At 46.6% G+C, this 26,202-nt stretch overlaps 1 protein-coding gene and 1 long non-coding RNA gene across 2 annotated transcripts; one reads left to right on the plus strand and one right to left on the minus strand.

Annotated features, from left to right (window-relative positions):
- Window positions 1-2,683: 2,683 nt before the first annotated feature.
- LOC117365300 lies at window positions 2,684-11,395 on the minus strand. Its single transcript, XR_004540399.1, has 2 exons — window positions 11,260-11,395; window positions 2,684-3,184 (listed from the first exon to the last, which is right to left on the minus strand). It is a non-coding gene; the product is annotated as an uncharacterized LOC117365300 (long non-coding RNA).
- A 61-nt stretch (window positions 11,396-11,456) lies between these two features.
- On the plus strand, window positions 11,457-19,781 carry FAM241A (family with sequence similarity 241 member A). Its single transcript, XM_033955557.1, has 2 exons — window positions 11,457-11,843; window positions 18,990-19,781. The coding sequence occupies exons 1-2, from the start codon at window positions 11,694-11,696 to the stop codon at window positions 19,233-19,235; spliced, it is 396 nt and encodes a 131-aa protein (XP_033811448.1). The 5' UTR covers window positions 11,457-11,693; the 3' UTR covers window positions 19,236-19,781.
- Window positions 19,782-26,202: the final 6,421 nt, after the last annotated feature.

The following is a 26,202-nucleotide window of genomic DNA, read 5'->3' on the forward strand; positions in this document are numbered from 1 at the left end:
GATCCCCTATGAATATGTTGAAAAGGAGTGGACCCAGGACTGAGCCCTGCGGCACTCCACTGGTCACCTCTGATGTTTTAGAGAGGGTACCATTAACCACCACCCTCTGAAGTCTGCCACTCAGCCAATCATTGACCCATGCAGTTAGTGTCTCTCCTAACCCCATCGATTCCATCTTGCTTAGCAGCCTGCGGTGTGGGACACTGTCAAAAGCTTTACTGAAGTCCAGGTACACGACGTCCAAAGACTCTCCCAAGTCCAACTTTCTTGTTACCCAGTCAAAGAAGCTGATGAGATTGGATTGGCAGGACCTACCCTTGGTGAATCCATGCTGACTGGGATCCCGAAGATTCCCTTCATTCAAGATCGTGTCCAATTTGCTTTTAATTAGTGTTCCATGAGTTTGCAAACTATTGATGTGAGACTCACCGGTCTATAATTCGCAGCCTCTGCCCTGCAACCCTTTTTATGCAGAGGAACGACATTAGCTAATTTCCAGTTCAGGGGAACTTTCCCCTTACTTAGGGAGAGATTGAATAGCTCAGCCAACGGTTTTGCCAGGACATCGCTCAATTCTCTGAGCACTCTTGGGTGCAAATGGTCTGGTCCCATGGCTTTGTTCACCTTGAGTCTTACCAGTTCACTGTAAACTTCACCTGGTGTGAACTCAAAATTCTGAAACGGGTCTTCTGTGCTTTGTGTTGCCTTCAACTGCGGACCGTGTCCCGGTGCCTCACAGGTGAAGACTGAGCAGAAGTATTCATTCAGTAGTTCGGCTTTATCAGAATCTGCTTCCACGTAACTTCCGTCCGGTCTTCTAAGGCGTACTATCCCGCCTGTGTTCCTTTTTCTGTCACTAATATACCTGAAGAAGGATTTGTCCCCCTTTTTAATGTTTTTTGCCAGAATTTCTTCCACTCGAAGTTTTGCCTCCCTAACTGCCATTTTGACCGCTGTAGACCTGGTCCTATATTCTACTTTTGCCTCTCTTTTCTCCGTGCGCTTGTAGGAGAGAAACGCTTTTTTCTTCTCCTTAATGAGGTGCGAGATCTCCGCGATGAACCATTGGGGTTTATTGTTTCTTTGTCGTTTATTTACTGATTTTATGAAGCGGCTAGTTGCTTCATGTATGGTTGATTTCAGTGTTAACCACTTAGCTTCTACATCATCGGTCTCCACTTGGTCCTGCAGCGTCTGATGGACGAAATCTCCCATGCGTGCGAAGTCTGTGCCCCGGAAATTGAGTACCTTTGTTTTCGTGTTTGATCTAGGGAAGCCTTTCCTAAGGTTGAACCATACTATGTTGTGGTCGCTGGAGGCTAGCGTATCTCCTACTGAGACCTCTGAGACGCTTTCCCCGTTGGTGAGTACCAGGTCGAGGATCGCCTGGGCCCTAGTGGGCTCCGTTACCATTTGTTTGAGACGTGCTCCCTTTATGGAGGTTAAGAGCCTCCTGCTACCGCTGGTTGTCGCTGAAAATGAGTTCAAGTCTGCATCAGGTATACTGAAGTCCCCTAGCAGTACAGCTTCTCCTCGTAGAGTGATATTCTCTTCGTAGAAGACCATACTGATTTATTGATCAATCCTTTGGAAACTCCGAACAATCAAAAAATACTTTGATTTAACATCATTTAGATCAGTGGTTCCCAACCCTGTCCTGGAGGACCACCAGGCCAATCGGGTATTCAGGATAGCCATAATGAATATGCATGAAGCAGATTTGAATGCCTCTCACTTCCATTATAGGCAAATCTCTCTCATGAATATTCATTAGGGCAAGCCTGAAAACCCGATTGGCCTGGTGGTCCTCCAGGACAGGGTTGGGAACCACTGATTTAGATTATTAGTTCAGGCTTCCATTTTATCGATTCTTGATTACTGCAGTATAATATATTTAGAGCCTCATAAAAATATTTGCTACAGATTGCATTTAATACAAAATACGCTGGTCCGTTTGATTTTTGGGCTGAAAAAGTTTGACCATGTAAGTCCCTTTTATCAACGGCTGCACTGGCTGCCTTTTGAGGCAAGAATCTTGTTTAAATTTGGTTGTATTTGTTTTAAGGCATTGTTTGGCTTAGCCCCGGAATATCTTTCCTCACAGTTTAAACTATATAATTTCATTAGGAACACTCGAAAGAATAACATGTTCATGTACCCATCTGTAAAATTTGTTAGATACAAGAAATTTCTATGAAAGGACGTTTGCTTTCCAAGCAGGGAAAATGAATTCTTGGTTGAGTTCCCTTATTCCCCAAATTGAATCTTACTATGCTTTTAGAAAGGTGCTAAAGACTAGGGGCTCCTTTTATCAAGATGCGCTAGCGTTAGCGCGTCGGGCATTTCATCACGCGCCAAACCCCTGCGGCGAGCCAAAAAACTGATGTCTCGTCAATGGAGGCGTTAGTGACTAGCGAGGCAGGTGGTTTAACGCGTGGTATTCCGCGCGTTAAACCCCTACCGCAGCTTGATAAAAGGAGCCCTAAATTATTTGAAAAACTATGAAATCCTATGTATTTTTATTTTTATTGATTATATACTTCACTGAATATACAGTCTTCTTCATGGAAACCGCTCAGAACTTATAGCAAGGCAGTATATTAGTTTGATACACTGTAAACCGCTTAGGTCAGTAAAATGCAGGAGCGATATATCAAATCTTAAATAAACATAAACATATTAATAATAATAATAACAACTTTATTTTGTATACTGCCATACCCAGAGAGTTCTAGGCGGTTCACAACAATTAATAAGATTACAAACGAAGATAGCATTGGAATTAACAATTTTTGGAGTGTACAGGTCAATGAAGTTGACAGAATATACAATAGTGCACAATAGGAATATACAGGGAAAAAATACCAGTCAGTGAAGTTAATTGGTTTGGAGGGTACAGTAGGAGGGGAAGGTGGAGGTTCATGTGTATTGAAGAAGCGAGAGGGAGTGTTAGGGGTTCTGTCCGTGGAATAAGTGAGTCTTCTGTAAAGACTCATATTCAGTGAGGAAAAAAGCTTCATGATGAAGGCAAACTTGGGATGCTTGATCTAGCTTTGCTCCTGAGCGTCTGATCAGTAGCTTCTGCTCATGATCAGTAAAATCCTCAGATCTTTTCAATGCTGCCTTATTTGCAATTGAACAAGGAGGCAAAGTTATATCCTCTTCAAAGTCTGACATCTGTAACCTAAAAATCAAAGATTACAATCTGAATCAGATATCTTGGCACAGGTTCAACAATTTTAAAATACCTAAGGCCCCCTTTTACGAAGCCGTGTTAGGCTTTTTATTTATCGCCGTCCACAGCAGTATTAGCTTCGACGCTCATAGGAATTCTCGTAGCAACCAACTGATAAACCCAGCACTGCCTTCACTGGAGAATGAACAGCAAATAAAGCACAAAATATAGTGCCAATCACTAACCACCAATCCTTTTTACAAAAACAGAGCGTGTTTTTTTGCGCCAGTAGCGGCTCCGATGCTCACAGGAATACTATGAGCATCGGAGCTGTTATTGCCACGGCTGGCGCTAAAAACTGCGCTGTGGTTTTGTAAAAGGGGTATAAAACTCCCTCACCACCAGAAAAACACATATTACAACAATACTGTAGAACCTTGAGAAATCTTTGACAAGCATAAAACTGTTAGAAATACAGTGGTATTCAAATTATTGAACATAAATGCAAATATTGCATGTCACACTGCTAAGCATGTCTAACTCTGAGGTGAATTTGAACATTTATGAAAGTGGCATTGGAAAACCAAACTGCATATATCTTATAGAGTAAAATGTTCACTATCAAACGGTGTTGCTTTTAGGAAGATATAGGCCAGGGACAGCTCAATCTGCTGCCTGAGATGAGGGATGAGCTGGTGCCCTCCCCTCCCTGAGCATCCAAAATAGGGGTGGGGCAAGGGCTACCTCAACTATTAGGGAAGACTGGCCAGCTACCGATGACTGCAGCTTCTTAGAGGGTAGTAGCTTCAGTAACACAGTAAATGACAGCAGAGCCTCACGCACCACTTCTTTCAGACTCAGGTCACCCCTGTTTAAAGCAAAATAATAGATACTGCCAGACAAACTCAAAGACCATGTTTCTCACCACACATACTTTAAACTGCTTTTCTGCAAAAACACAAATGAGATATAGGATGCTCAAACAACAAGGAGCAAAAAGAGAAGCTCAGTTTAACACACCATAATAAAATTAGTTATATGGGAGCTGATATTCTACCTCCCCACAAAGTGCAGATCAAAACTAGAACATTTCTCCATGAAATCACCACTAATTAAAAAAAAAAAAAAATCCCGAGTTTCATGTTATCTGAGCAATAGCAACACAAAGCTCTCTACTACCAGGCACACTGTGAAATACAAAACCTGTAAAGGGGTTCCATATTTTGTACTGAATACTGAGTACAGTATAATTCATATTCCCCAAATTCCAAATAAAACACTTTATTCTACCTTTGTTTTCTAAATGGTTTCATGTTCTATTATGTTGATTCCAGTTACCTGTCTGCTTTTCAGTCTTTCTTCTGTTTCCAGTGGCAGTTTTAAAGTCTCCTCTCTCCTCCTGCCTTGTTCCCTCTATACCAGGGGTGTCAAAGTCCCTCCTCGAGGGCCGCAATCCAGTCAGGTTTTCAGGATTTCTCCAATGAATATGCATGAGATATATTATCATACAATGAAAGCAGTGCATGCAAATAGATCTCATGCATATTCATTGGGGAAATCCTGAAAACCCGACTAGATTGCGGCCCTCGAGGAGGGACTTTGACACCCCTGCTCTATAGAGTACCGGTATGTTTCTGACACTAATTTTTCCTTTTTAGCTCTTTCCATCCTTTTTTGTCCATATCCACTCAAATTTCACCCTACTCACTCCTTTCTACTTTTCAACTATCAACTTTCCATCTCCTTATCACCCCCTAGCTCTCTCATTTCCCATCTTGCCCCTTCCCCAGCCTCCTATTTCCATTTATCTTTCACCTATTTCCCATTACCACATTCTGTCCTCTGTACTAGTGCTGCCCGATTCAGGGCAAAAAATTTTGATTCGCTTTCAATGACACAGCTTTTTAAGTTTAAACATTTTATTTAACATTTTATTTAACCAAGGTAATATCCGAATGAAGAAAATAAGAAACATGGTTCATAGACAAAACTGCGGAAGACAAAGGCGCGCGCCGACAACTGAGCGCAAGATGGAGGCGCGTGCTGAAGAAAATGACAGTTTTTAGGGGCTCTGACAGGGGGTTTTGTTGGGGAGTCCCCCCACTTTACTTAATACAGATCGCAGCGGCGTTGTGGGTGGTTTGGGGGGTTGTAACCCCCCTCATTATACTGTAAACTTAACTTTTTCCCTGTTTTTAGGGAAAAAGTGAAGTTTTCAGTAAAATGTGGGGGATTACAACCCCCCAAACCCCCCACAACACCCCCACAACGCGGCGTGATCTGTATAAAGTAAAGTGGGGGGGTTCCCCCCACACACCCCCGTCGGAGCCCCTAAAAACAGTTATTTTCTTCGGCGCGCGCTTCCGCGCTGCACTCAGTTGTCGGTGCGCACCTTTGTCTTCCGCAGTTTTGACCTGACACCAAGAAACACAAGCACTAGCAAGTTAGATGCAAAGTATTCATAAAGGTAAGAAAGAATATGAAGAGAAACTTGCAAAAGAGGCAAAAACTCAATTTTTTTAGGTACATCAGAAGCAGAAAACCTGTGAGGGAATCTGTGGGACCATTGGATGATCGAGGAGCAAAAGGGGTGCTCAGGGAGGATAAGGCCATAGCGGAGAGACTGAATGAATTCTTTGCTTCGGTCTTTACGGAAGAAGATGTAATAGATCTACCTGAACCGGAAATGGTCTTCAAGGGTGATGATGCGGAGGAATTGAAAGAAATCTTGGTGAATCTGGAAGATGTACTAAGCCAACTCGACAAGTTAAAAAGTGATAAATCACCAAGACCAGATGATATACATCCCAGGGTACTAAAAGAACTCAAACATGAAATTGCTGACCTGCTATTAGTGATCTGTAACCTGTCGCTAAAATCGTCTGTAGTACCTGAAGATTGGAGGGTGGCCAATGTTACGTCGATTTTTTAAAAGGGTTCCAGGGGAGATCGGGAAATTACAGACCGGTAAGCCTCATTTCAGTGCCGGACAAAATGGTAGAAACAATTATAAAAAATAAAATTGTGGAACATATAGACAAATATGATTTAATGAGACAGAGTCAGCCGAGGGAGATCTTGCCTCACAAATTTGCTTGACTTCTTTGAAGGTGTGAATAAACATGCTGATAAAGGCGAGTTGGTTGATATAGTTTATCTAGATTTTCAGAAAGCTTTTGATAAAGTTCTTCATGATAGGCTCCTGAGAAAATTAAGGTGTCATGGGATAGATGGCAAGCAGAACTTCCCCCGCACTGGAGAACACTGGTGCAATGAAACCTGCAAAACCAGTGAAAAATACCAAAAATAATAAAGAAATATACAGAGCAGATCAGAAAGACACTGTCTGGCTCATGTACATTAGAAAAAAACTGAAGGGGGCAGCAGAACCTTCTGGAGGAGGAGTTGAAAACATAGAATGGATTCCTTTTGCATGGCTTGTCCAGAATGACACATCTATTGCACTAGAAAACACTTTAGTTAGGCACCTGCAGGCGTGATAACTTTCAACGACCTTTTAGAGAATCCAAGCCTATGGGAGTAATTCTACACTTACGGCCTCTTTTACAAAGCCGTGCTAGCGGCTGCCATGCGCTAACAGCCCCGAAGCCCATAAGCCCAAAGGGCTTCGGGGCTGTTGCCACGCAGCTTTATAAAAGAGGCAGTTAATGCCAAGATGTAGGCACCACAATGGGATGTGCTTAGCACCAATTCTATAACAGCATTTAAGTAATGGTATTATAGAATGCTAGTGCAAAACTGCATTGGCATGCCAAAATGTAGACATTCCCACTCAATGACAGGTGTACATTGCCATGCTTAAGTGTACTATGCAATACGTGCAACTGATAGTATTCTTTAAGTTGCATGTGTTGCTCGGAGACTCACCTACAGCCTGCCCATGCTCATGTTATATGTTCCCCCTTGTAGTTATGTGCTTACCCAAAATTACGCCCAACTTGGAGTGTCATTTATGTATGTCAAATAATATTTTATTGATGACAAATCCAGATCAAACCAACAAATCCATACTACACTGCAGAAATACATACAAAGATAACAAGCAAGGAATAGTATACAACAAAGAGTATACAACAATATCAGCAACTCATTTCTTAGTATTGCAATGGAAAGTGAAACGACACAAAAATCCATACGAAAAAGGAGATTATCGCTGAAAAATAGCTGGAAAGCGATGACCACAAATGCTCGCAGTCTAAGCAACAAAGTTCATGATCTGCAAGCCCTGATATTAGAGGCAGATCTAGATATTGTTGCTATCACAGAGACATGGTTCAGTGAATCACATGGATGGGATGCAAACATACCGGGATATAATCTTTTTAGGAAGGACAGAGATGGTCATAAAGGTGGAGGAGTAGCTCTCTATGTAAAGATCAATATCCAAGCGACCGAAATGCAAGGGACCTGGGGAGAGGAAGAAGCGATATGGATTGCTCTGAAAAGAGAAGATGGAACTTCTATCTACGTGGGTGTAGTCTACAGACCTCCGACTCAATCGCAGCAAATTAATAAGGATCTGATTGTGGATATCCAAAAGTTTGGAAGGAAAGAGGAGGTTCTGCTGTTGGGAGATTTCAACCTGCCGGATGCGGACTGGAATGTTCCGTCTGCGGAATCGGAAAGAAGTAGGGAGATTGTGGATGCCTTTCAAGAGGCTCTGCTCAGACAAATGGTGACGAAACCCACAAGGGAAAAAGCGATATTGGATCTGGTCCTCACAAATGGAGAGAGTATCTCTAATGTTCGAGTGGGTGCTCACCTGGGTAGTAGCGATCATCAAACGGTTTGGTTTGATATAACGGCTAAAGTGGAGAGCGGCCGCACGATACTTAAAGTCCTAGATTTCAAACTTACGGACTTTAATGCAATGGGAAAGTACCTGAAGAAAGAGCTGTTAGGATGGGAGGACATAAGAGAAGTGGAAAGACAGTGGTCTAAGCTGAAAGGAGCGATAAAAATGGCTACGGACCTTTATGTGAAGAAAATCAATAAAAACAAGAGAAAAAGGAAGCCGATATGGTTCTCCAACCTAGTGGCTGAGAAAATAAAGGCGAAAGAGTTGGCGTTCATGAAATATAAAAAAACCCAAGAAGAGGAGAGCAGAAAGGACTACAGGGTAAAACTGAAAGAAGCCAAGAGAGAGATACGTTTGGCGAAGGCACAGGCGGAAGAACAAATGGCTAAAAATGTAAAAAAGGGAGATAAAAATTTTTTCAGATATATTAGTGAAAGGAGGAAGATAAAAAATGGAATTGCTAGGCTAAAAGATGCTGGGAACAAATATGTGGAGAGTGATGAGGAGAAAGCAAATGTGCTAAACAAATACTTCTGTTCTGTGTTCACAGAAGAAAATCCTGGAGAAGGACCGAGATTGTCTGGCAAAGTTACACGAGAAAATGGAGTAGATTCTGCGCCGTTCACGGAGGAAGGTGTTTATGAGCAACTTGAAAAACTGAAGGTGGACAAAGCGATGGGACCAGACGGGATCCATCCCAGGATACTAAGGGAGCTCAGAGAGGTTCTGGCGAGTCCTATTAAAGACTTGTTCAACAAATCTCTGGAGACGGGAGTGATTCCTGGGGATTGGAGGAGAGCGGATGTGGTCCCTATTCATAAAAGTGGTCACAGGGATGAAGCAGGAAACTACAGGCCGGTGAGCCTCACTTCAGTTGTTGGAAAAATAATGGAAGTGTTGCTGAAAGAAAGGATAGTGTATTTCCTTGAATCTAATGGGTTACAGGATCCGAGGCAACATCGCTTTACAAAAGGTAAATCGTGCCAAACGAACCTGATTGAATTTTTTGATTGGGTGACCAGAGAGCTGGATCGAGGACATATGCTAGATGTAATTTACTTGGATTTCAGCAAAGCCTTTGATACAGTTCCTCATAGGAGGCTGTTGAACAAACTTGAAGGGCTGAAGTTAGGACCCAAAGTGGTGAACTGGGTCAGAAACTGGCTGTCGGACAGGCGCCAGAGGGTGGTGGTTAATGGAAGTCGCTCGAAGGAAGGAAAGGTGACTAGTGGAGTCCCTCAGGGTTCGGTGCTGGGGCCAATCCTGTTCAATATGTATGTAAGTGACATTGCTGAAGGGTTAGAAGGAAAAGTGTGCCTTTTTGTAGATGATACCAAGATTTGTAACAGAGTAGACACCGAAGAGGGAGTGGAGAATATGAAAAAGGATCTGCAAAAGTTAGAGGAATGGTCTAATGCCTGGCAATTAAAATTCAATGCAAAGAAATGCAGAGTATTGCATTTGGGGATTAATAATAGGAAGGAACCGTATATGCTGGGAGGAGAGAAGCTGATATGCACGGACGGGGAGAGGGACCTTGGGGTGATAGTGTCCGAAGATCTAAAGGCAAAAAAACAGTGTGACAAGGCAGTGGCTGCTGCCAGAAGGATTCTGGGCTGTATAAAGAGAGGCGTAGTCAGTAGAAGGAAGAAGGTGTTGATGCCCCTGTACAGGTCATTGGTGAGGCCCCACTTGGAGTATTGTGTTCAGTTTTGGAGACCGTATCTGGCGAAAGACGTAAGAAGACTTGAGGCGGTCCAGAGGAGGGCGACGAAAATGATAGGAGGCTTGCGCCAGAAGACGTATGAAGAGAAACTGGAAGCCCTGAATATGTATACCCTAGAGGAAAGGAGAGACAGGGGAGATATGATTCAGACGTTCAAATACTTGAAGGGTATTAACGTAGAACAAAATCTTTGCCAGAGAAAGGAAAATGGTAAAAACCAGAGGACATAATTTGAGGTTGAGGGGAGGTAGATTCAGGGGCAATGTTAGGAAATTCTACTTTACGGAGAGGGTGGTGGATGCCTGGAATGCGCTCCCGAGAGAGGTGGTGGAGAGTAAAACTGTGACTGAGTTCAAAGAAGCGTGGGATGAACACAGAAGATTTAGAATCAGAAAATAAAATTAAATATTGAACTAGGCCAGTTACTGGGCAGACTTGCACGGTCTGTGTCTGTGTATGGCCGTTTGGTGGAGGATGGGCAGGGGAGGGCTTCAATGGCTGGGAGGGTGTAGATGGGCTGGAGTAAGTCTTAACAGAGATTTTGGCAGTTGGAACCCAAGCACAGTACAGGGTAAAGCTTTGGATTCTTGCCCAGAAATAGCTAAGAAGAAAAAAAAAAAAAAAAATTTAAATTGAATCAGGTTGGGCAGACTGGATGGACCATTCGGATCTTTATCTGCCGTCATCTACTATGTTACTATGTTACTAGGTAGTCATCAAGAATTTTCATATGGTGAGTGCCCCCCTCCCCACACCCCCAAACAAAGAGACCCCTCTCCCACCAGCAAACACAAGGCGGTGGAACAGGCCTATAACAATGAGTGTCATTTATGTAATAGAATTCAGTGCACATTTTGGGGGATTCCCAAATTCATTATTTATTCATTCAATTTTCTATACCGCTCAGAACAGTTTACTTCGACATTATAGGGGAAAACACCCTCCAAGGATTCAAGACAAAGTTAGACAAGTTCCTGCTGAACCAGAACGTACACAGGTAAGGCTAGTCTCAGTTAGGGCACTGGTCTTTGACCTAAGGGCTGCCGCGTGAGTGGACTGCTGGGCACGATGGACCACTGGTCTGACCCAGCAGCAGCAATTCTTATGCTCTTATTTACTGAATCTAGTCCTGTGTGACTTTGGCTTATACTTTATAGAATAGAGGCTCAGTGTAAATTTTTTTTGCCACTATTTAGAACCCCCTCCCCCCCCCCCCCCCAGTAACTTTGGTGTGAACTTTATAGAACAGCAACTAGTACTTACATACATAAATGTCAATTATTAGCATCAAATTATAAAATAAAGGGGAATGTTTTATGAAATCATGCAGTTCACTAGCAGAGATGCCAAGTTACCCAGTTCGAGGATGCAGACTTTGAGCAGTCCTGGATTTCTGACCACCCCGTCCTTGTGCATTGTGGGTCTTGCAGCACTGCTTTGAATGGGCAAAATCAGGCACTACCGGGGACTGGCCAATGTTTCCAGCCTGGAACCGGGTAACTTGGCATTTATGCACTCGTCGATTTTAGAAACACTTACTTAGAACATGTAAAGCGCTGCTCTGCATTCTCCCTTATTAAAATTTGCCCTTAAACAGCAAAGACCCTCCTAGAGCTGTCCTAATTTCAAGGCCTCACCCAACACTTCCGCTTTCTTTCGGCTGCCAACCCCTTGCGACGCCAAAAGCGCAGGCAGCGGCCCCTAACCAAACGCACGTGACGTCACAGGCGCTCCTGTGCTGCCGGAGGGGAGGGGGAGGTAGCAGGAGCTAGTCGGCTGAGGGGACCCAGCGAGCGAGTCGCGAGGAAACCGAGTGGCGCGTGCTAGGTTTTGTTGCCGCCTCCAGCCTCAGCCGCTGTTAGCTAAACTAGAGCAGGGCGCGCGGCCGCAGGCTCGTGGGAAGGTAGCAGGAGGAGCGCGAGGTGTGGCGGTGATTAGCGGTACAGGATCCTGTTAACACCAAGAGCGCAGAGATGTGCTCCTCCACGGAAGAGCTGCTGAGGTACCGGAGGGCGTGGGAATCTAGCGGCGGGGAAAAAGAGAAGGACGACGATGACGATAAGGGGAAGTGGCAGCGACTTGAGCCTCTTGGAAACTACGGGAGTGATCCGGAGAGGGAGCAGGTTAGTAAGAAACTCGCGTCTGATTTATTTTAACCACCCCCTCCAATTTCATAAATGTAAAAGCATTCAGACATAAACTGACAATGTGTCTCTTTTAATTCCCTTTTTTTTTTTTTTTTTTTTTTTTAAATAGAGCTGTCACCCACATTGGCCTAATTGAGTTACAGTTATGACGGTGTCCTGTTTTAGTAGAGCAGTTAATAGATACATGTGCATGTTCTAATTACAGTACCTTCATATCGGTCTCTGTTATGGATCAAATGGAATGTTGATAAAGCTATCACTGACAAGAGAACTGTGCTGAAGTTAGCCTTTTTCAATTAATAGTTTACAAACTTTGCTTTTATTAAAATGCTAGCCATTTTCTAAGGCATGGACATTCTTGTTAGCCAATATTATATAGTTTGATAATTCTCTGTAGTCATAGTGCATGTCCTTGCTTTTGACTCGGGCAGCTACCAGTGCAGTCATCTGTCTCGTGAGAGTACTTTTAATTGAATAAACCACCTGCTTCTCTTCCTGAGCAGTTTTGCTGAGGAGCTTAGCTAAATCTTATGTTGAAGGATATCTTCCCACACAAAGTGTGTGAATGCTTCAGAATTCAGCCTGGAAAAATGTAACTGGCTAGTTTTGGGACAGCTTTTGTGTGTTTGGTATTGCCTGCAGCATGTTAGGTGATTACTACAAAAAAATAATATTGGCAGGCAGTCTTAAATCAGGCTCTTTTTTAGATTCGCTAAATTTTGTCACTTTGTAAATTTAGGTGTTAAATAACTAGTCAGAGTGACAACATCTTTTTAAAAGCCGAATTTTAACAGTGACTTTCACACAGTTAATGTATTTTTTGCACTATAAGACACACCTGACCATAAGACGCACCTAGGTTTAGAGGAGGAAAACAAGGAAAAAATATTGTGAGCCAAATGGTGTACTAATCCTCTATAATAAAACCCTAAGCGCACATGCACACTTAGGGTTTTCTGATCACTGCTGCCATGCTGTGAAGCTCCGTGCCGAATTCCATTTTGGAACACGGAGGCAGGGAACACGCCGGCGACTCTCTCCTCCTACCCTCACCAACTGCTGCCAACAGCGCTGCTCCTCTTCAAAGCAGCCTACTGAGGATCGCGGCCGGCTGTAGCGAGCCTCGTAGGCCACTGTGCACCTCGTCAGAGGGAACGTGCTACAGAGGTACAGAGCTGCCTGGGAGGTTCGCTCCAGCCAGCCGCGATCCTCAGTAAGCTACTTTAAAGAAGAAGAGGGCAGACACAAACGACAAGGAAGCCGCATGCTGGACAGGGGGAGCAGATAAGGGGTGCTGCTGGACAGGGGGAGCAGGGAAGAGGTGCTGCTGGACAGGGAGAGCAGGGAAGAAGTGCTGCTGGACAGGGGGAGCAGGGAAGAGGGACAGGGGGAGCAGGTAAGGAGTGCTGCTGGACAGGGGAGCAGGGAAGAGGTGCTGCTGGACAGGGGGAGCATGGAATAGGGACGGGGGAGCAGGGAAGAGGTGCTGCTGGTCAGGAGGAGCAGTGAAGGGGTGCTGCTGGACAGGGGAGACTTAAAACGAAGGGAGAAGGGGCTGCTGCTGGACAGGGGGAGCAGGGAACGGGTGCTGCTGGACATGGGGGAGGTAAAAGGAAGGGAGAAGGGCTACTGCTGGACAGAGGGAGCAGGCAAGGGGTGATGGTGGACAGCCGAGGAAAGAGAGAGACAGAAAGAAAGACAGAAAGCGGCCAAGGAGAAAAAGAGAGAGAGAGAAAGAAATAAAGAGAGATAGACACACACATCTATTCTAGCACCCGTTAATGTAATGGGCTTAAAGACTAGTATAGTTAATAAAATATACCAGGCTCTGTACCTAACCCCACACTCCTTGCCAGGCTCTGAACCCTGTCTCAACACCGTGCCCTGTACCCTGTAGGCCAGGACAGGAGGGATCCATCCTAGCCGACTAACAATTTTTTACACACACACCTGTACCTTTTTTAATTCCCCCCCCCCCCCCATGAAGTGGCTGGAGTGCGAAAAGCTCACTCCTACCTTATGCGCCACTGGCCCTGAGATAGAGGCAGCCATCCAGCGAGGGAGGGGCAGGAGCGCGGAAAGCTCTCTCCTGCCGATACACCGGTGGACCGCCAGGATTTAAGGGGGATTTAAAAAGGTAAGGGGGAGGGGTGTAAAAAATGTTATATTCGTTCCATAAGATGCACAGACATTTCCACCCACTTTTGGGGAAAGGAAAAAAGTGCATCTTATGGAGTGAAAAATACGGTAAATGCCTGGTTACTTACCGTAACAAGTGTTATTCGGGGACAGCGGGCAGATATTCTCACATCCCTCCCACCTTCCTTGGTTGGCTTCTTAGCTTGCTTATGAAACTGAGAGCCAACGTCGAGCAGGAAGGCGCGTGCGCAGTGTGGGTAGCTTCTTAAGAAGTTTAAAGTGATGGTATACTTTTAGCACTGTCCATACCGGGCTCTGTGGATGACGTCACCCACATGTGAGAATATCTGCCTGCTGTCCCCAGATAGCACCTGTTACGTTAAGTAACTGTGCTATATTGGCTGTCTGGTATGACAGCAATATGGAATCTCTCCATCCCCATCTCCACGAGTTCTGTCCCTATCCCTGCAAGCTCTGCCCTCATCTGCACAAGCCTTGAATGCTTGTGTAGATAAGGACAGAGCTAATAGGGATGGGGGAGGTAGGGACTAATTTGTCCTCGTGTTATTCTGTCCTCGTGTCATTCTGTAGAGCAGTGTATCTCAAACTCTGTGCCTCCTGAGATTCCAAGTGTGCCATAGCACACTGAGGAGGAAGAGAGGCCCCTGCCAGCTGACTTACCTACATGGTACAGCACCAGCGCTGTCCGATTCGCCGAAGGCCTGCATGTTGCCCCCTTCTATCTTGCGTCCTCCGGCTTCCCCTCCTGGCCTCCCGGTCTCACCTTTAAAGCTAATTACAGTAGCCTGCATAGGATCGCCGGTAGGTAAAATGATTTTATTTTCAATACAGTGATTGAAATGTGTCAGTTTTGAGCATTTTTATTTGCTATGTATATTGCTGGCACCCCCTACTGACATCTCAGGGCCCATCTGGAGGGCCTCCGCACATGCGCGGATGTTGACGTGATGATGTCATGCATATGCGTGGTGTCATCACGGCAACGTCCGTGCACTTCTGGGTGCCTCAAGCTTTGGCCGCTATCTTTAAGTGTTTCCTGGCTCAAGAAAGTTTGAGAGACACTGCTGTAGAGCATAGCCCTAGATCCTCTTTTGCTCTACACAAAAACTGCTAGTTCATCTCTGTGCAGTCGGTGCTTTTTATCACCATGTGGAAGTAAGCCCATCTATGTACAGTCTCTAGTTGATTGATTGTGGTGCAGTGGTTAGAGCTACAGCCTTGACACCCTGAGGTTGTGGGTTCAAATCCCGCAATGCTCCTTGTGACCCTGGGCAAGTCACTTAATCTCGGTTGCCCCAGGTATGTTAATGTGGGAAAAATTGAGTACATGAATAATTTGTAATCTGCATAGAACTGTAGGATATGCAGAATCTACTATAATAAAACGCTAAGCGCGCATGCGCACTCTTACCTGCATGTTCCCTGATCTGTATGTCTGTGGCAGGTAAGAGTACACATGCGCGCTTAGGGTTCTATTCTAACGACCGGCGGCAGGTAACACGCCGCGACTCCCCTACCCGGCACACCCGAAACCCCCGTAGACCCTCCCATCCGATCCTCCCACCACTAGACGGCCGACAAACCTCCCGGCTCCAGCAGCGTCCGAGGCACAGCAAACACGCTGCTTTGGGTCCTTCTACTGGCCTGATTTCCTCTGCTGCGTCCCTGATGACAGTGGTGTCGGAGTTTCATCTGAACCATTTAATCGTCCTGCCAACATTCTTCCCCAAACCACATGTCCATCCTGGTGAAAGTGCACGTCAAATTTTGGACTGCAAGCAAGCCCTAATCATCTATCTGGAGTGGACTAAAGCCCATCCAGTCTGCCCAGCTTTTTGTTTTTTGATCACAACAGGATGGGCATAGCCATCAGTAAACACACTTTGTCTAATTGGCTGGCAAACTTCATCTCTTTAGCTTATGTCCAAGCTGAGCTGACTGAACGATCATGTCATGGCTCACAATGTCAATCATGGCTGTATTGGTTTCCCATATGAGATCAGCCTCTATCCAAGAGGGATTTTTAAGGCTGTAACATGGTCTTCAGCCTTGAGAAAATTTCCCAATAGAACAGCTGGTTTGGTTAAACAGTACTACAGAATCTTTTTTGGTGTCTAGCATCAACTTCACCTTCCTAGACCTGTTATTTCCATTCCAGGCTGCACATTTAAACCACTTTTTGTTTTTAGGTTGATTGCTTGTTTAGGCCTTGCTGTTACAAGTCTCTGTTGTCCTAGCATTGTTGTTATCAGTGAAGCTGGTAGCTGGAGATTTCCACTTGTGAAAATGATTGGCCTGCTTGGCCTGGAGGAAGGCGAAGTTATCTGTAGCAGGTGTTATCTGAGGGCAGCAGGCCAATCATTCTCATAAAACCTGCCTCCTCCCCTTGGAATTGTCTTTCCAGCCAAGATATTAGACTGCTGATGAAATACTGTCAAAGGCTTCTTACAGAGCACTGGGCAGCATCTGCAGTGGGCTGCATCAGATGACATCACCCAGTTGTGAGAATGATTGACTTGCTGTCCTCGGAGAATATCTGCTACAGGTAAGTAGCTCCATTTTTCTGAAGCTTAGTGCACACTGAGAGGAAGATTATCAAAATTTCACGGTAAAATTTGACTGGCTGACGTAAATATAATGTTTTGCAAAAGACGAGTCATTCTCAAAAACCCACCCGTGCATGTAAATGAGGTTCACTACATTTGCATGTGACAAGTCACTAGTGATGGCAATCAGCACACGCACAAAATACACCTGTGCATTAAAACAAAAATACCCCAAATTAAAGCATGGCAAGAAGGATGCCTACTTCATCCTGCCGCTGGGTTCCCCATCCTCCTGACATCCCTGGCAGGAGGGATGCCCACTCCCTCCCGCCACCAGTGATAACTACCCCCGACAACCCCCCTGGCAGGAGGAATGGCCACTTCCTCCTGCCACCGGAGATGCTCATCCCCCTTCACATACCTCTTAGTCCAAGGCCGGCCAGAGGGATGCCTACTCCTTCCGGCCAGCAGGCCCGCCGCTTCAAAATGTCAGGCCTTCCCCTCCCTGGTGCATCCTGGGATGCGCCAGAGATGGGCCTAAGGCTCTGATTGGCCATAGGAGGGACCTTATATGCCTAGGTCAATCAATCTTGGACCCCTCCCTGGCTAATCCTAGGATACATCGAGGAGGGGAAGGCCTGCTATTTTGAAGAGGCAGGCCTGCTGGCTGGAGGGAGTAGGCATCCCTCCGGCTGGCCTTGGACTGAGAGGAACAGGGTTATCGGAGGGGGGATGGGCATCACTGGCGGCAGGGGGGATGGGACTAAGTTTTCTGGCAGGTCTGAGCTGTCAAAAGCCTTACTTTTCTGTCAATGCCTGTGCCAATTGGCACTCAGGCATTGACCAGAAAGTAAGGCTATGATTGCTCAGATCTGCTGGAAAATTTTTCCGCAAATGTAGGACAATAGTGAATAGCCTCGAATGATTGTTTAAATATTAATGACGTCGTTGTAATACATTTGCATGGCAGAGTCAGAGTCTGCTCAGAAAAAAACACGGTAGATGTGGCCTGTAGAATATAGTGGAACCTTGGTTTGCGAGCATAATTAGTTCCAGAAGCATGCTCGTAAACCAAAGTGCTCATATATCAAAGCGAGTTTCCCCATAGAAAGTAAGGGAAACTCGCATGATTCGTTCCACATCCCAAAACGATCACCCACCCCTGAGGCCACAGTGTGTGCTTCCACCCCTGGTGTACTGCCATGTTCGTTAGGTAGTCAGCACTTCACGGCACACAAATAGATACCCACACACACAAGATAAGGCTAATTATGCTGCTTTATTGGCTACATAAATTGCAGGGCAGTAAAATATCGAGCACAGCTGATATACAGTGGAACCTTGGTTTACGAGCATAATTTGTTCCAGAAGCATGCTCGTAAACCATTTTACTCGTATGTCAAAGCGAGTTTCCCCAAAGGAAGTAAGGGAAACTCGCTTGATTCGTTCCCCCCCTACCTGAGGCCACCGGCGCTGCTCCACCTTACCCCCCACCCCTGAGGCCACCGGTGCTGCTCCCCCCCAACGATCCGGCATCCCCCTGGCTCACGTCGCCCCCCCCCCCCCCTCCGTGATCTGGCATCCCCCACTCACCCACCCACACACAATATCTTACCCCTATCTGGCACCTAACGCACAGGACAGGCCGGTGCCCGAAGATCCTCCCTCTTGCTTGTGCTGGGCCTTGAGCATCTGCGCGCATGCTCAAGGCCTTCTAGTTCTCGCTCTCTCCGAAATTCTCGCAGATGCTCAAAGCCCAGCAGAATCAGCGGCAGGCTCTTTGGGCACGGGCACGTCCTGTGGGTTGGTGCTGCGTGCCGGTGCCCGATCGCGTTAAGGATTTGGGGGGGCGATGCCTTGCATTTCGAGTCAACGCTCAGTTTGCGAGGCAAGATTTGTGAGAATATTTTGCTCGTCTTGCAAACCACGGTTTGACTATACTTCCATGCTAAACTGGCTGGAACCGGTTTAGCAACCATCGTTATAGGTGCGGTGGGTTTTGAGAATCTTCCCCTAAATGTTGTGCATCCTATTTTGTAACTATGGGCCACTTAGCACACACTGTCTGTTAGCACTTGCTGTTTTAGTAAAAGAGCCCCTTAGAGTATAAAAGTGGTGGTTTTTTTTTTATTAAGCCCTTCTTAAACCAGATGTATACTGTATATTGAATATTCATTGTGGTTATACTTGAAACCAGAACTATTTTTGGCCATTGAAATCCAGAGGTCTGCAACCCCGATTGAGGTACCGGTATTTTTCTATTCATCAAATCAGTTGTCAGTTTTCAGTGTAATCAGGTGGTGTATCCGAGAAATAATAGTTATAATATTTTGGCAAGTTATTACAAAAATGATGTATATTCAGATGCATTTGACTGTCTAACACACTAAATCTTTTGGGTTTTTTCTCCAAACAGGTAACTCAAGAGCAAAGTAATGACATCACAGATCAAGTTATAGATGACTATAAAAAACTGGGAACTCTTTTTGGGGAAATAAACAAAATCATGATCAGCGCAGGCTTTGCAAGGATGTACTTTGGTGAACGGACTGTAGAACCTGTGCTTATTTTATTCTTTTGTGTTATGCTGTGGTTCCTTGGTGTGCAAGCTCTTGGACTAGTTGCTGTCTTATGCCTTGTCATTCTCCATATGCAACAATAAACCATGGCCTCGGAGATCAGTTAGTATGGGTCAAAGCCGTCATATATTAAGTAAATAAAAACAGCAGAGATTTTATTAAAAATGGCATTGTGTGACAAAGTGGTTTTGATATGACTTTAGTGTCTTATTTTTAAGTGCAATTACTTTTTTTAAGTAAGGAATTAAGCACATTAAAAAAAAAAGAGAAAAGTCCTAATCTTGTCTTGAGATAAATATTTTTGTAACTGCAAAGCCACAAGTTATTTCATTCATAAGTTTGACTTTGTAAAATGTTGCAAATGCTTCCAAAAACATCCCTTTTACATTGAAATTGACCTTAAAATGATTGTATGTGTACAAAAGAATATTTTTAAAGGTTTATATTTCCTGCATTGATTATGAAATGTTATGCCAAATATTGTAAACTTGTTCTGACTTGAATGATATATATACAATTTCATGTGTTTTATTTAAATAAATTTCCTGTGCCGTGCATTGGAATAAACTATATGGAAGAATTTGCCAAGTAATTAGGCTATTAACATGTTAATAAAAATTTAAATATAATCTGTTTGGGTTTTTCTGTAGTTTATAGCTTTGACATTTACTGAATTAATTGCACTAGAGCTGAGCATCCTGCAATTTTATCTGTGGCAGGAGCAGTGTGGCCCACCTGCCTCTAATGTGACTGCCTTATCTGGAATTCTGTTACATCTCCTCAGGAGTCCGTATGTTAAGTGTGCAAACCAAACCTGCAAATCTGGTCTTGCATTTGTGTGATTCTCGTAGCTTTCAGAACCTTCCTCATTGCCAATGGAGTATAGTGCCCCTTTCAGTTTTTTCCTTCTGCAAGTGAACCATGCAGAGGTGTTTCTGATCTGTTCTGCTTAATTTTTCTTTTTTTCATTGGGAAAGTTTGTTTGGGCTTTTTTCAATGGCTTCAGTGCCTGAGACCCATTACTTAAGTGTTCTCTGCCTGGGAAAGGATGCAGGTTCCACAAGGCTGGACTGCAGCTCTCGGGGCAGTCCTTCGGGTTGAGCCAGCCTGTTGTGTGCTACTTCAGGGCTTGCCTTGTGTGCTTGTCTTCTGAATTTTTCAGAGGCTTAATGCAGTATGCCCTGTGTAAGAACCCTTGGGGTATCAAAGTGCCGGCTGCATATTCCCTGCCCTCATAGTGAATTGAGGTTCTATGGGTGTGGAGGTCTCGGTCAGGGTCAGTCTGACTGGCAGCCCTAAGATTTCAAGATTGGAGTCGTTTGGAGACATTTCTGAGGCAGAAGTTCTTTCCATTCACTTCATCTGCAGGGGAAGCTGATAAGCAGGCACTGCACAGAACTGTAATTTTCCTATGGGAAAATTGAGGGGGTCTGAAAGTAAAAATTTTTTTTTTTTCCAAATTCTTTATTCATTTATTCATCTTACATCAAGTACACAATATAGCACAGTTACTTACCGTAACAGGTGTTATCCAGGGACAGCAGGCATATATTCTCACATGTGGGTGGGTGACGTCATCTACGGAGCCCCAGCGCGGACAGCTTTTCAAGCAAACTTGATTGAAGTTTCAAGTTTGCACTCTGCACCACGCATGTGCATGCCTTCTCGCCCACTAGAGGGCGCATCCCACCTCGTGGTCCTCAGTTCCATAACTAGCAAAGAAGCCATCCCCGGGGAGGCGGGCGGGTTGTGAGAATATATGCCTGCTGTCCCTGGATAACACCTGTTACGGTAAGTAACTGTGCTTTATCCCAGGACAAGCAGGCATGATATTCTCACATGTGGGTGACCTCCAAGCCAACCAAAAAAGGGCAGGTGGGAAGATGGCAATTTAGGAAAATAGATTACGCAATACCGACTGGCCAAACCGGCCGTCGCTTCTGGACAATGTGTCCAGACAGTAGTGGGAAGTGAATGTATGAACCGAAGACCAAGTGGCAGCCTTGCATATGTCCTCCACAGGTGTAGAACGGAGGAAAGCTACAGAGGCTGCCATCGCTCTGACCTTATGCCCCGTGACTCGACCCGGGGGCGGAAGACCAGCCTGAGCATAGCAAAAAGAAATACAAGCAGCCAACCAGTTAGACAGAGTGCGCTTGGAAACAGGATGCCCTAATCGATTAGGATCAAAGGACAAAAACAATTGAGGAACTTTCCTATGAGACCTGGTGCGTTGAAGGTAATATGCTAACGCCCTCTTACAGTCAAGCGTGTGAAGCGCCGTCTCGCCAGGATGGAAGTGGGGTTTCGGAAAGAACACAGGAAGGACAATGGACTGATTGAGGTGAAAATCAGACACCACCTTTGGTAAAAATTTCGGATGTGTGCGGAGAACCACCTTATCATGATGGAACACAGTAAAAGGAGGGTCCGCAACCAAAGCTTGCAACTCCCCAATCCGTCTAGCGGATGTGAGAGCAATCAGAAAAATCACCTTCCAAGTCAGAAATTTCAAAAGAGCCTTGTCGAGTGGCTCAAAAGGAGGTTTCATCAGTTGAGCCAAAACCACATTTAAATCCCACACGACGGGAGGAGGCTTAAGAGGGGGACAAACCCTGAGTAGCCCTTTCATGAAACGCGTCACCAAAGGATGGAGCGAAAGAGCACATCCATCCAGGTGCTGATGGAAAGCCGAAATGGCACTAAGATGAACACGCACAGATGTGGTTTTCAGACCAGAGTGCGACAGGTGCCATAAGTATTCCAGGACTGAGGACACCGGAACCGAAACAGGATCCAGGTGGAAAGAAGAACACCAGGTGGAAAATCTGGTCCATTTTTGTGAATAACAAAGCCTGGTCGAAATCCTGCGGGAGGCTTCCAACACCTCCCTCACAGATTGAGACACACAGGGCGAAGTTAAGGAGCAAGAAACCAAGCTGTCAGGTGTAATGACTGAAGATTGGGATGTAACATTGAACCTTGACTCTGAGACAGCAGAGAAGGAAACACAGGCAGAAGTAGAGGATCCCTGGTACTGAGCTGAAGCAGCAGGGAGAACCAGTGCTGACGCGGCCACCGAGGCGCAATGAGAATCATAGTGGCCGCGGACGATTTGAGACGCACTAACGTTCTCATGATCAGAGGAAAAGGAGGGAACGCATACAGGAACCTCCCTTCCCAATCGAGAAGGAAGGCATCTGCTTCCAGACGGTCCCGGGAGTACATCCGAGAACAATACAGGGGCAGTTTGCGGGTTTCCGGAGAGGCAAACAGATCCACCTGCGGCGTCCCCCAGCGATCGAAAACCTCGCGCAGGACTCCGGTGTTTAGAGACCACTCGTGCGGCTGCAGAAGCCGACTGAGTTTGTCCGCCAGACAGTTCTGTTCTCCCTGGATGTAGACCGCCCGAAGGAAGATGTTCCGGGAGACCGCCCACTCCCAAAGGCGAAGAGCCTCCGACCAGAGGGGCCAAGAACCCGTCCCACCTTGCTTGTTCACATAGTACATCGCCACTTGGTTGTCCGTACGAACGAGGACTACCTGATCTTGCAGTATGTGGTCGAACGCTCGAACCGCCAGAAAGATGGCACGAAGTTCCAGCACGTTGATGTGACAACGACGGTCCTCGGCAGACCATAGGCCCTGCGTCCGAAGACCGTCGAGGTGGGCTCCCCACGCGTACTCCGAGGAGTCTGTGGTCAGAACCTTGCGAAAGGGAGGGGTGAGAAACAGTAAACCCCCTGACAGATTGGAAGAGTTGGTCCACCAACGTAGCGATCTTCGCAAAGGAGGAGTCACCGTAATGAGACGAGACACCGGATCGCGATCCTGACGCCACTGAGAAGCTAGGGTCCACTGAGGAATCCTCAGGTGCAGCCTGGCGAAGGGAGTGACGTGGACCGTCGATGCCATGTGGCCCAGCAGCATCATCATGCGCTGGGCCGACACCACCGATAGTTGAGAGATCAGACGGCCCATCCGCACCAAGGCTTCCAACCGCGGAGGTGGGAGGTACGAGCGCAGGCGCACAGTGTCCAGCACTGCGCCTATAAATTGAAGAGACTGGGCCGGGGATAACTGTGACTTGGGAAAATTTATCTCGAACCCCAGTCTCTGCAGGAAGACGATAGACTGTCGGGTCGCTGAGATAACCCCCTCCCTGGTCGGGGCCTTGATGAGCCAATCGTCCAGGTACGGGAATACATGAAGCCCACGAGATCTCAGAGCTGCTGCGACCACAACCATGCACTTCGTGAAGACTCGAGGGGACGAGGCCAGACCGAAGGGCAGGACCCTGTACTGAAGATGCAGGTCTCCCACCTGGAACCGTAAAAACCTCCGGTAGGCGGGGTGCACCGGAACATGGGTGTACGCTTCCTTCAGATCGAGGTAGCACATCCAGTCCCCTTCCTCTAAAAGAGGATACAAGATCGGGAGAGACAGCATTCGAAACTTCTCCCGGACCAGGAATTTGTTGAGCTTCCTGAGATCCAGAATGGGGCGTAAGTCCCCAGTCTTCTTTGGGACCAAAAAGTAACGGGAGTAAACCCCCTTCCCCAGCTGATCTTTGGGGACCGGTTCCACCGCCCAAAGCTTCAACAGAGCCCTGGCTTCGGCCAGAAGGATGGGAAGTTGTGCTCGGTTGTAAGAGGCAGCCCCCGGGGGTTGATCCGGTGGTGCGGACACAAAGTTGAGCGAGTAGCCCTCGGAGACGGTCCGGAGCACCCAAGCGTCTGATGTGATCTCGGTCCAAGCCACATAGAAGGACCGAAGACGCCCCCCTATGGGAAGGGGTTCCTGTGAGATCGCGGAGGGGAACCCGCCCCTTCCGCTCAGCCCGTCAAAAGGAGGGCGCGGGTTTGGAAGGACCCTGCGCCGGGGCTTGGGATTGTCCCCCTCTGCCTCGCTGAGATGGACGTCTCGGCGGTGGCCTAGAAAAAGCCGGGGTAGACTTCTGAGGGTATCGGCGCGGCGGAGGACGGAAGGGTTTCTGCGGCGGGGGCCTAGGCTTGGGGCGGACCAGGGAGGCTAACGAGCGCTCCTGTTCCGACAACCGTTTGGTCGCCGCATCTAAGGACTCGTCAAATAACTCGGACCCCACACAAGGCAAGTCTGCAAGACGTTCCTGCAGGTTTGGGTCCATATCGAGGGTGCGAAGCCAGGCCAGACGGCGCATGGCCATTGCGAAGGCCGACACCCTCGAAACCAGCTCAAATGCATCGTACACCGCATGGAAGAGGTACAACCGCAATTGAGACAGGTTGGACATAAACTTGTCAAATCCTGCTCTCTGGGAGTCCGGTAGGGAGTCACGATATTGAGGAAGGTCCTTCACCATACCACGCAGATATGAGGAAAAGGTGAAGGCATAATTTAGTACCCTGGTGGCCATCAGGGAATTAGAATAGAGGCGACGGCCAAACTTGTCCAGGGTCCGCCCCTCCCTGCCGGGTGGAACCGCCGCAGAAACCCGAGAGGGGCAGATTTGGAACAACCAGGAGTCACTTGTGGCGGGGGGGAGGGACACCAGAACTAGGAAGGAGTTATGGATGCAGCTACCAAGGTGATGAAAAAAAAGTTAGATGGATTGTGGGGAGGAGGATGGCCAGACAGACAGATGTTGGAACCTGGAAGGAGGAGAGAGAGGGACAGACAGACATTGGAACCTGTGAGGGGGAAGAAAAGGAGATGGGGGAAGACCAGGGCTGGAGAGATACAGTGGTGCCTCACACAACGAACTTAATTGGTTCCAGGAGCAAGTTTGTTATGCGAAAAGTTCGTTATGTGAAACGCGTTTTCCCATAACAATACATGTTAAAAAAAATAATTCGTTCTGTAGCATAAAATATGCTAAGATGACATAAAAAAAGATAAATTTATCTTGTTAGAGCTGGTGTTAGACACAACTGGGGACTGCAAAGTCCAGGCAGAGGCTTACGGCTCTCTTTGACCAGGGGGGACAGTTGCCTTAGTTGCACTACCCTAACCCTATTCCTGCTATGTGTGACTGTGGTATTCTGTTAGCATGATATTTCTGTGTAGCATTCTATAATAATTTGGCTTATTCAATTTTCTTGATAGTAGAGGGGATATATGTTAAGGGGAGGGGAGACAGGGGTTTTGTTGATCCTTGCTGTGTATTATAATCACCCCCCACATACCCCCCTCGGTACCTTTTTTAATTCCTCCCATCTTTCCCAGCCAGTGGCGTACAGGCCAGAAGCGCAGAGATCAGGAGCAATTCCTCTGCACGCCTGTGTGGGCCCATGCCGATCTCCGAATGGCTGCAGTTAGTTCTTGTGAGTCCCGCGAGAGCTGACTGCAGCCATTCAGAGATCAGCGCAGGCCCAGGCAGTAGCACAGAAGGCTTGCTCTTGATCTCTGCGCTTCTGGCTGGGAAATTTGCTAGACCACCAGTTACGAGTGAGCGGGTGAGATTAAAGTTGCAGCAGTGGTGGCTTTTTTAAAAAAATATGTGGCGGCGGGGGGAGGTTTAAAAATATGCGGTGGCGGCAGAGGCTTAAAAATATGCAGCAGCGGCGGCAGGGGGGTTTAAAATATGGGAGCCAGGCGGAGAGAGGGCAGTTAAGCGCAGTGCCTGCGCGGAAGGATGCAGCTCGGGCGACTTCGTTGTGTGAAACGAAGTTCGTTGTGGGAAGCAAGACCTGAAGTTCGTTGTGCGCAGCGTTCGCTGTGCGAGGCGTCCGTTATGCAAGGCACCACTGTACAAGGAAAAGTTACAGAAGGGTGGTGAGGGAGGGAGAGAAATAGACAATGGAACCTGGGAGGAGAAAGAAAAGGGGACATGCTGAAACTGGGAATAGGGGGAGGGGGGAGGAGAAAGAGCAGTGCTGGACCCAGGGATAGAGAAATGCAAGAGGTGTTGCTCTGCTAGATCAGGAGGACAGACAGGAAGTGGTGCTGGATCTAGGAGTTGGAGGGAGATGGATAGATGCTGGATCAGAGGTGAGGTAGAAAGAAGGGAGAGAGACAGACTGGATAAGAGGAAGAGGGGGGTAAGACACTAGACCCAGGAGAGTGGGAAGA

This window comes from Geotrypetes seraphini, chromosome 1 (genome assembly GCF_902459505.1).
Source record: "Geotrypetes seraphini chromosome 1, aGeoSer1.1, whole genome shotgun sequence".
Taxonomy (NCBI): domain Eukaryota; kingdom Metazoa; phylum Chordata; class Amphibia; order Gymnophiona; family Dermophiidae; genus Geotrypetes; species Geotrypetes seraphini.